This window comes from Eimeria acervulina, genomic scaffold (genome assembly GCF_000499425.1).
Source record: "Eimeria acervulina Houghton genomic scaffold, Eah_scaff1016, whole genome shotgun sequence".
NCBI classification, from domain to species: Eukaryota; Apicomplexa; class Conoidasida; order Eucoccidiorida; family Eimeriidae; genus Eimeria; species Eimeria acervulina.
In genome coordinates, this window is record NW_013549476.1 from 1 (window position 1) to 10,756 (window position 10,756).

At 50.8% G+C, this 10,756-nt stretch overlaps 2 protein-coding genes across 2 annotated transcripts; one reads left to right on the forward strand and one right to left on the reverse strand.

Annotated features, from left to right (window-relative positions):
• Positions 1–2,309: 2,309 nt before the first annotated feature.
• EAH_00053920 (hypothetical protein, conserved) lies at positions 2,310–7,722 on the forward strand (the record flags this gene model as incomplete). The annotated part of the gene is made up of 4 exons (XM_013393980.1): positions 2,310–3,007; positions 3,235–3,470; positions 3,634–6,486; positions 6,932–7,722. The coding sequence occupies 4 exons, from the start codon at positions 2,310–2,312 to the stop codon at positions 7,720–7,722; spliced, it is 4,578 nt and encodes a 1,525-aa protein (XP_013249434.1).
• Positions 7,723–8,344: 622 nt separating this feature from the next.
• On the reverse strand, positions 8,345–10,391 carry EAH_00053930 (patatin-like phospholipase domain-containing protein, putative; the record flags this gene model as incomplete). The annotated part of the gene is made up of 7 exons (XM_013393981.1): positions 8,345–8,426; positions 8,550–8,600; positions 8,824–8,915; positions 9,248–9,328; positions 9,539–9,619; positions 9,825–9,884; positions 10,221–10,391. 7 exons carry the CDS (start codon positions 10,389–10,391, stop codon positions 8,345–8,347), a joined length of 618 nt encoding a protein of 205 aa, XP_013249435.1.
• Positions 10,392–10,756: the final 365 nt, after the last annotated feature.

The following is a 10,756-nucleotide window of genomic DNA, read 5'->3' on the forward strand; positions in this document are numbered from 1 at the left end:
TATAGATATATAGATGTATATACTTCTTTATATATATATATATATAGATGTATATACCTATATATATATATATATATACCTCTATATATGTATATATATACCTCTATATATGTATATATATACCTCTATATATATATATATTATATATATATACGTATATATATATAGATATATATATACAGGAGGGTGGGGGAGAAGGAGAAGAAAGAAGACCGAAGTGGAAGCGTTATTTCTTTTGTGTGTTTCCGACTGTCTTTTATTTGTTTTAATTAATTTATTTTTATTTATTTGTTTGTTTGTTTTGTCTCCTTCGTGATAAGTGCGGCCCTTCTTCGTTTATTTAAAGCCTTACAGCTTGCCGCCTAGGGTTTAGGGTTTAGGATTTAGGGTTTAGGGGTTAGGGTTTAGGGCTGTCTACGAACCAAAATAACACAAATCGCTGCAGCAGAAAGGAGACAGAAACAAAGAAGAGAGACAAATTGAAAAAGAGAGACAGACAGCAGCAGCAGCAGCAGCAGCAGCTACACAACCAGCAGCACAGCTGCAGCTGTCTCCATTGCTGTCTCCTTTCTGCAGCCCCTGCGGGTATCTTTCTAGCTAGCTACAGACAGCTAGCTAGCTAGCTAGAGACAGCCGGCTGACCAGCTAGCTAGAGACAGCTAGATGACTAGCTATGGACAGCTAGCTAGCTAGCTATAAACAGCTAGACAGCTAGCTAGCTCGCTACAGACAACTAGCTAGATAGCTATAAACAGCTAGCTAGCTAGCTAGCTAGCTAGCTATCTAGCTGTGGACAGCTAGATAAGTGGGTAGGTGTATAGGGAGCGCTTTGTTGGGGTGCGTTTGCTGCATCTGCTTCTGCTGCTGTTTGGGTTTTGCTTGTTTACTTGTCGGAGTTATTTTCTCTTTGTTTTATTTGTTTGTTTTATTTCTTAGTTTGTTTTATTTCTTAGTTTGTTTTATTTGTGCTGCGTGTTGTATTTATTTTGTTTGTTTCTGTTTTATGTTTTGTTTGCTTAATTTATTTAATTTAATTTATTTATTTTATCTATATGCTTTTTTGATATCTCTTCTTTTGTCTGTCTTTTCTTAGGGTAGCGGTGTCTGCGTTTGTTTCTGTTGTCTTTATGTTTATTTGACTGATTTTATTGATTTGATTTATTTTATTTTAATTATTTTAATTATTTTATCTGGTTTATTTATTTTATTTCTTTGTTTGTACATTTGCTTGTTGGTGTGTCGTCTGTCTCCTGCTGCCGATGCGGTGGTGTAAGGCAGCAGAAGTAAAGGAAACGAAGACGAATTAAGCTGAGAAAAAAGAATAAAAAGTATTTTTATTTATTTCATCAATTTAAATTAATTTTATTTAATTATAATAAACTTCTAACCCCAGACAGCCGATAGGACTGGGCTTGCGGTTGGCTGTAGGCGGTAGTGGTTCTGTTGTGTGTGCTGGGGGGCTGTATCTGGGGTTAAAAAAGAGGAAATCTTTATGAAAATAATAAAATTTTACAAAATAAAGTTATAAAAAACATAAAAATCAATGTTTTACCTTTAAATAAACCTTCAATTCAATACTTTCCTTACCTGCAGCTGCCTAGACACCGCAGCAGCTGTAAATGGAGGCGCGGCGGCCGCCCTCTGCTGCTGCAGCTACCTGTTGTTTGTTTGTTTGTTTTTTTTCTTTTGAATATATTTAAATTACTTTATTTAAATAGTTTTATGCTTTTTATTCTCTTTTTTGTTCTTCTTTACACACTAATAGACAGATAAAACCTTTAATTTCCTTCGCTGTACTCTTGTTCTACTGCCTCATCTCTGCGGCCTTCGGCGCCGCCCCTGCCGCTGTGCAGCAGTTGTAAGATTTGTTTGTTTTTCTTTCTTCTTTTTCTTCTTTTATAATTGTTTTCAGTCAATTCAACTCAACGCGCGCCTGTAGAGGTATTAAAGGCCGCAGCAGCCGCAGCAGCAGCAGCAGCAACAGCAGCAGCAGCACAGGCAGCAGCAGCTGCGACCGTAGGTGTGTTTGTACGCAGTGAAGGGGCTCCCGCTGCAGAGCAGAAATACAGTCTTCTAAGCAGCAGCAGCAACAGCAGCAGCAGCAGCAACAGAAGAAGCAGAAGCAGCAACTATAGCAGCAAATTTACGCCGGTTTCTGTTCCAGCACGGGCGTCTGCTGCTGTCTTCTTCAGTCAAGTTGCAGCGCAGCTGCTGTTGCTGCTGCTGCTGCTGCACGAGCAGCAGCAGCAGCAGCAGCAGCAGCAATAGATGCAGCAGCCCCAAGCCACCACTCAGCACCAACCTCCACCATGAGGTGTCCATTCCCTAGCACGCCGCTGCAGCAGCAGCAGCAGCTGCTACAGCAGCAGCAAATGCTGCAGCAGCAACAGATGACGCCGCAGCACCAACAAATGTTGCAGCAGCAGCAAATGCTGCAGCAACAGCAAATGATGCAGCAACAGCAAATGCTGCAGCAGCAGCAAATGATGCAGCAGCAGGGGCCCCCCATGTTTATGCCGCGGCAGCAGCAGCAATTTGCCTGTAGCCAGCAGCACATACCCTACGAAAGACAGCAGCAGCAGCAGCTGCAGCAGCACCAGCAGCAGCAGCAGCAGCATATGGGCTTGTGCAGCAGCGCATCAGGGACAATTCTGCTGCCTCTCTCTCCCCGTGCGAGTTGGCAGGACAAGCTGCTGCTGTCGCAGCCACCTGCGCAGCAACAGCAGCAGCAGCAGCAGCAGCATTTGCTGCTGCAGCAGACACCGCAGCACTATTATCAGCAGCAGCAACAGCAGCACCAGCAGGTAGGGCAGCAGCACCTCTATCAGCAGCCAATTCCGCAGCTCCAAGGGCAGCCCCTCTACCCGCTGCAGCAACCCTATCAGCAGCAGCAGCAGCAGCAGCAGCAGCAGCACGTGAGGCACCGCAGCGATTGCTCTCCTCTTGCTTCATATGATAAGGCTGAGCCTCTTGCTGCAAACATGAGGGACCTACAGCGTCGCATCGAGTTAGCTGCTGTTGCTGCTGCTGCTGTTGCTGCTGTTGTTGCTGCTGCTGTTGCTGCTGTGGCTCGGGCTGCTATTGCTGCTGTTGTTGTTGCTGTCGTTGGTAGTGTTGCCTCTGCTGCTTCACCGTCTTCTAGCAGCAGCAGCAAAACTGTACGTTGATATATAGCTGCTGCGACATTCTCTGTGTCCCTTCCTGCTGCTGCTGTTGCTGCTGCTGCTGCTTCAGGACAGTGGCAGCGCATGCGGACTCTCTAAAGAAGTGCTTAGACGAAGAGAAGCGAAGAGGCAGCAGCAACCCTGACGGGTGGAGTCTGCTGCAGCAGCAGCAGCAGTTCCTGCGGCTAATGCAGCAAGAGCAGCAGCTTCTGATGGAAATACAGCAGCAGCAGCAGCAGCAGCAGCAGCAAGGAGGGTACGCGAGCGACACCTCGGCGACTCATTTAAGGGCTAAGTCTCATGCAGGTATGAACAGTGCTGCAGCAGCAGCAGCAGCAGCAAGAGAAGCAGCAGCAGAAGCAGCAACAAGTATTGCTTAGGTCGTAGAGTTGAACGGAGTCTCCATTCTTGCTGCAGAAGCAGAACTAATGCTTTGCTGCTGCTGCTGTTGTTGCTGCTGCTGCTGCAGGTAGGCCGGTAACGAAGTGTGGGCAGGTCTCTCCGTTGCGCAGCAGCTCAGCTGCATGCGGCAGCAGCAGCAGCAGCAGCAACATCAATGGAACAGGGAGGACAGCAGCAGCAGGTGCTGCTGCTGCTGCGCTTGAAAGGAAGCGCCTCTTCCTGCACGCCAGCAGGAAGAACCGCAGCAACAGCAGCATCAACAGCAGCAGCGCAGCAGCAGCCGAAGATTTTATCTCCGATGTAAGGCCTCAGGGCAGCCCCAAGCATCAGAGGCAGCAGCAGCAGCAGCAGCAGCAGCAGCAGCAAGAGACAGAGCAGGAGGAGCAGCAGCCGCTGCAGCAGCTGCGAAGCCGGCAGCCGCCGTCCCTCCGGAGGCAGCAGCAGCAGCAGCAGCAGCAGCACCGTTCTCTCTCCAGCACGTGGGGTGTACAGACACCTGCACACAAGACGCCTACTTCCTCGGTTGCTGCTTCGCAGCAGCAGCAGCAGCAGCAGCAGCAGCAACGACGGGGAGCAGGGGGAAGGACGCGTAACCCACCTGCTGCTACTCCTACTGCTGCTCCTGCTGCTGCTGCTGCTGCTCCTCTGACTCGCTGCGTCTCACGCAAAGTTGCAGGCAGCAGAAGGCCGCTGCCACGAACAGCAGCAGCAGCAGGATCTGCTGCTGCTGCTTACACAAAGTCTTCCTCTTTCAACAGCAGCAGCAGAAACACTAGACAGGCAGCAGCAGCAGCAGCTGCTGCTGCAGCAGCAACACCAACTGCTGCTGCTCCTGCTGCTGCTCGTCCCTCCAACAGCAATAACCGCAGCATCGGAATAGCAGTAAGTAATACAGACAGCCTGAGGCCCTCGCTGCGGGGCAACAGCAGCAGCAGAACGCAGCCAGAGGCAGCGGCGGCAGCAACCAGTAGCAGAAGCACCAACAGCAGCAGCAGCAACAGCAGCAACAGCAGCAACAGCGACCCTGAAGAGGCTGTTGATGCGAGGGAGGCAAACAGTCTCAGGCCTTCATCAGCAGCAGCAGCAGCAGCAGCGAAGAGAAGGGCTAATGCTGCAGCAGAAGAGGGTGTTTGCAACCTCAGCAGCCAGCAGCTGCAGCAGCAGCAGATGTACGATGATGAATCCGATATGTCTCCTTACAGCTGCAGCAGCAGCAACAACAACAACAGCAGCAGCAGCAACAACAGCATCAGCAGCAGCAGCAGCAGCTCGTCCTTTAGACTTCGGCGCAGTTTGTCTCCTGCAGTGCCCTCTTACAGCAGCAGCATCAGCAGCAGCATCAGCAGCAGCGGCAGCAGCATCAGCAGCAGCATCACCAGCAGCAGCAGCAGCACATCCACTCTCATTCGCAGCAGCAGCGCCTCTCGCTTTCATTTCTTTAAGTCTTCTGCTGCTGCGCTGCAGCAGCACCAGCTGCTGCCCTCCCGCAGCACTATGGCGCCTTCTGTCTCTCTTGAGCTTATCTCTCCAGCAGCAGCAGCAGCAGCAGCATCAGCAGCAGCAGCAGCAGCAGGAGCTGCTGCAGCAGATGCTGTGGAAGAGACAGAGGATGCCTCTATGCCTGCATCTTTGTTAGAAGTAGAGACACTTAAAAGAAATGAAGAGAAGCAAATATATTTGCTGCAGCAGCGCAAGCAGCAGCTGCAGCTGGCACTGCAGCAACAGCAGAAGCAGCAGCAGCTGCAGCAGCAGCTGCAGCAGCACTTAGATCGCAGCAGCTTGCCATCATTCAATACAGAATGCAATACTGCAGCAGCAGCAGCAGCAGCACATCAAGAGGCACACAACGCCGATAAGTACCAGCAGCAAATGCTACAGCAGCAGCAATTGCTGCAACAGCAGCAAATGCTGCAGCAACAGCAACACTCAAGCGACGAGGCACTCAGCATATCTACAGATGACCCTAGGCGCAGCAGCAGCAGCAGCAGCAACAACAGCAGCAATAGCAACAGCAACAGCAACAGCAGCAGGAGCGGCAGTCGCTCTCCTTTGCTGGAGCCCTCTCTGGGTCGTGGCTTCTCCAGTGCTTCTGTTTCTGCTGCTGCAGCAAATGAGCTGCAGCAGCAGCAGCAACAGCAGCAGCAGCAGCAGCACGAACACCAAGTACGTCAGGTGCAGCAAGAGCAGCAGCAGCAGCAGCAGATGCTGCAGCTGCAACAAGATCACATGCAACAGCAGCACCTCATGCAACAGCAGCAACAACAGCAACACCCGCAGCAGCAGCTGCAGCAACAGCTCCAGCGACAGCAGATGCAGCAACAACAGCTGCAGCAACAACAGCAGCTGCAGGAGCAACAGCAGCTGCAGCAGCAACAGCAGCTGCAGCAACAACAGCAGTTGCAGCAAAGGCAGCAAGAGCAACAGCAGCTGCACCCGGTGCTGCTTCCGGGGCAGCTGCAGCAGAAGGAAGGGCTGCAGCAACAGCAGCTTCTGCAGCAGCAATTGCTGCTACAGCAACAAGCGCAGCAGCAGCAACTGCAGCAGCAACAGCTGCAGCAGCAGCCAGGACAGATGCAGCAGCGAGAGCAGATGCATCAGCAGCAGATGCAACAGCAGCAATTGCAGCAGCAGCTACAGCTGCAGCAGCAGCAACTGCAACAGCAGCAACTGCAGCAGCAGCAACTGCAACAGCAGCAACTGCAGCAGCAGCAGCTGCAGCAGCAACAACTGCAGCAGCAGCAGCTAGAGCAACGCCGATTGCAGCAGCAGCAGCAAGAGCAACATCGTTTACAGCAGCAGCAGCAGCAGAAGCAAAAGCAGCAGCAAAAGCAGCAACAGCAGCAAGAGTTGCAGCTAATTCTGCAGCAGCTCGCAGCCCCTGTAGAGGAGGAGATAATCACGTGCACAGGCGACCCCCACGGTAAACCCTAAACCCTAAACCCTGAAGCGGTGCCTTAGCAGCAGCACCACCACCACCGCCACCACCCCTAACAGCAGCAGCAGCACCCCTAGCAGCAGCAGCAGCAGCAGCAGCAGCAGCATGTGTTGTTTGCTTTCAGGAGGAGATGGGCGTGCTTGGCTCGGTGGTTTATCATTAGACGAATTTCTTTTAGATTTGATGCAGCGCGGACTGTAAACCCTAAACCCTAAACCCTAAAACCCTAAACCCTAAAACACTAAACCCTAAAACCATAAACCCTAAACCCTAGGAGGCCCAAAGAGAAAGTTTGTCGAGCGCAGCACTTGATTTGAGCTGCACTTTAGCACCTCATTTTAGGGTTTAGGGTTTAGGGTTTAGGGTTTGTGGTTTGTGGTTTGTGTGGGGTGTATATTTAGAGCGCCGATGTCGCGGTTTACTGCGGCAGGTGAAGAGGATTTCTTTATGTTTGCTGCTGCTCAGCTCAAAGAGCGGCAGCAAGTAGAAGCAGCAGAACTAAGCAGAAATATTAGAAGGCATCAGCTGGGTCTGTCTAACGGCATTACTGCTTTTATTAATTGCTATCCTGCAGATGCTGCACCCCACTCACCTGCTGCTGCTGCTGCTGCTGCTGCTGCTGCAGTAAGCACTCCAGCAGGAATTGCTCCTACTGCGCAGCAGCAGCAGCAGCAGCAGCAGCAGCAGTTGTTGCCTCAACAACAGCAACAGCAACAGCAACAAATGTTCGGCATGATGCGGGAACAAATGCTGCAGCAGCAGCAAATGCAACAGCACATGCTTCAGCAGCAGCAGCAACAGCAGCAGCAAATGCAGCAACAGCAGCAGCAGCAGCAGCAAATGCAGGATGAGCAGAAGCCTGCTGCAGGCGGTTGGTTTGCTGGTGTCCTTAGCTGGATGGGAGGAGCAGCATCAGCGAAGCAGAAGCAGCAAACGCAGCAGCAGCAGCAAGTGCAGCAGCAAGTGCAGCAGCAGGTGGTGAGGCAGCACCAGCACCAGCAGCAGCAGCAGCAGCAAATGCAGCAGCAGCAGCAGCTAGCCTTTCAAATGCAGCAACTCCACCTGCAGAGACAGCAGCCCCAAAGGCATTCAAGTCAGCTGCCAGCGCAGCACCTCTTGCTGCAGCAGCAGCAGCAGCAGCAGCAGCAGCAGCAGGTGCTGCGGCCCTCTGCTTCTCTACCATCGCTGCACGCAACGCAGATGCCCCCGATGAGGCTTTAAGGGCTTACAAAGGCTTCAGATAGCAGCAGCAGCAAATGAAGCTGCAGCAGCAAAGGGAGCTGCAGCAGCAAAGGCAGCTGCAGCAACAGCAACAGCAGCAAAAGCAGCTGCAGCAGCAAAGGCAACTGCAGCAGCAAGCTGCAGCTACAGCAGCAAAGGCAGCTGCAGCAGCAAAGGCAGCTGCGGCGGCAAGCTGCAGCAACAGTAGCAGATGCAGCTGCAGCAGCAAAGGCAGCTGCAGCAGCAGCAGCAGCAGCAATTTTTGCAGCAGTTGCGTTTTGGAGTATTGAGTCCTTTGAACTGAATTCTTCTAAGCGCAGTCTAAACCCTAAACCCTAAACCCTAAACCCTAAACCCTAAACCCTCGCTAGAAGGAGTAATTCCTAAGAAGCAAAGGACAACTTAAATAAGCCAAGCAAACAAAACAAAAACATCAAGGCTGCACTCTGCGCATTGTGCTGCACCTGCTGCTGTTGCTGCAGCCGTTGCTGCTTCTGTTGCTGCAGCTGCTGTTGCTGTCAGCCTGTTGTACTGGTGCAGCAGCATGCGCGCTTCTGCTTCTATTGCTGCACCTGTGGCTGCTGCTACTATTGCTGCTGCTGTTGTTGCTGCTGCTGCTGCACTAGGCAGCAACGCCTTGGGTGTCTGCTGCGTTTACTGCAGCAACAACAGCGTCTATAGCCTTCTCAATACGAATCCTGTTGCTGCGCATACACCGCAGCAGCCGCAGCAGCAGCAGCAAAGATAGGTCCAGTATAGCAACACCAGCAACAGCAGCAGCAGTAACAGCAGCAGCAGCAGCAGCAGCAACAGCAGCAGCAGCGAACCTGATGAGATGAAGCTTCGGGAAAGTCATGAGTCTCCCTTCTTGTACATACCTGCACACATCCGCACCTCAAACCCTAAACCCTAAACCCTAAACCTCTCTCAGCAGCTGTTGCTTTCGCCTTCCCTGCTGCAGCATCAGCAGCAGCAGCATCAGCAAATGCGGCGGAGTGCTGCCGCCTTCGCAACGCAGCACATAATCCCCTTCGGGTCTAGGGTTTCGTGTTTAGGGTTTAGGGTTTAGGGTTTAGGGTTTAGGGTTTAGGGTTTGCATACCAGGTAACATCATCTAGGGTTTGGTCGTTCATAAGGCGGAGATGCCTCCAGTGCAGCCTCCGAGGGTAAACTGTTATATCTCCAGTGTACGGCTGCATAGACACCCCAAACCCTAAACCCTAAACCCTAAACCCTTAGCGAGAACAGAAGGTGCAGCCGCTGTATGTCTGCTGCTTCAGCCAGCAGACAGATGCGCACACGGAGCTAGCAAAACGTATCAATAGCTAGCTAGCTAGCTAAGTAGACAGATAGATAGCTAGCTAGCTAACTAGCTAGCTAGCTGACTGACTAGTTTTACGACTAAGTACTTAGCTATCTAGCTGACTAGCTAGCTAACTAGCCTTCTATATATATATATATATAATTAGCTAGCTAGCTAGCTATCCTTGTAGCTAGCTAGCTAGCTAGCTAGCTGTCGGAGCACCTGTAGGGCGAGAGCGCGGGCGTTGATTCCGCGGAGAGTTGGGCTGACGTTGAGCAAAGCAATCAGCCGCAACAAAAACCGCTGAACGCACAAACCCTAAACCCTAAACCCTAAACCCTAAACCCCAAACCCCAAACCCTAAACCCCAAACCCTAAACCTTAAACCCTAAACCCTAAACCTTCGTCGTCAACGCTGCAGCCAACGTCCCTGAAGCCCTAGACTCTTCTCCCTCCACCTAAAACCCTAAACCCTAAACCCTAAACCCTAAACCCTAAACCCTAGGGGCGCACGAGATGCTCTTTAAGGAAGACCTCCAACCCTGATAAGATGAAGCCGCCTCGCCACTTCCCTCCGGCTCCTCTCCAGCTCACCTGCGTGTACACTCCAAACCCTAAACCCTAAACCCTAAACCCTACAACACTCTGAGGAGTTTGAAGGAAGACCTGGAGACCGAATTGCAACAGCAGCAGCCGCTGCAGCTCCAGCAGCAGTAGAAGTAATAGCAGCAACAGCAGAAGCAACAGCAGCAGCAGCAGCAGCAGCAACAGCAGCAGCAACAGCAGCAGCAAGACTTACAGGCTTTCCTGCCTCTCCATGGGCCCGAATCCCTGAGAAGGGAAATATATGCGGATTAACCTGCAGCAGCAACAGCAGCAGCAGCAGCAACAGCAGCAGCAACAGCAAAAGGATGTGCAGCAACGCAAATAGAAGCAGCATCCGCAGCAGCAGCGTCAAAATGTGCAGCAGTATCTACAGCAACAACATCAACATCTACAGCAGCAGCACTTGCATGAGCAGCAGCAGCACTTGCATGAGCAGCAGCAGCACTTGGATGAGTAGCAGCAGCACTTGGATGAGCAGCAGCAGCACTTGCATCATCAGCAGCACTTGGATGAGCAGCAGCAGCAGCAGATGGATGAGCAGCAGCAGCAGCAGCAGATGGATGAGCAGCAGCATGAAAAGTAGCAGTACCTGTGAAACAAGTGCAAAGGAGGGTGCATTAACTTCTTCATGAATAGCTTTAAGCGGCACATCTCCAGACAGCGACCCGTCAAGAAAGTACGGGGGCTGCTGCTGCTGCTGCGCTTGATGCAGCAGGAACCAGCACAGCCTACCTTCGTCTTCTCTTTTTAATAGAGGCATCGGTAATGTTAAAAACGGAAATGCACAAGAGCAGCAAACTGCCGACCAAACAACTACATCCGGAGAACGGAAGCAATTCAGCAGCTGCACATGTGTCCATACACCCCAAATATATATATATATATATATATATTATTGTTTATTTATTTACTTGTTTATTTATTTATTTATTTATTTATTTATTTATTTGTTTGTTTATTTATTTAATTTATCCACTTATTTATTTATTCGTCTAATTATGTTTTATTTATTTATTTATTTATTTATTTGTTTGTTTGTTTGCTTGTTTAGTTTCGCTTCTCCTGCTGATAATGCTGCTGCCGAAGTTGCTTCTGCTGCTGCTGCTGCTGCTGCTGCTGCTGCTG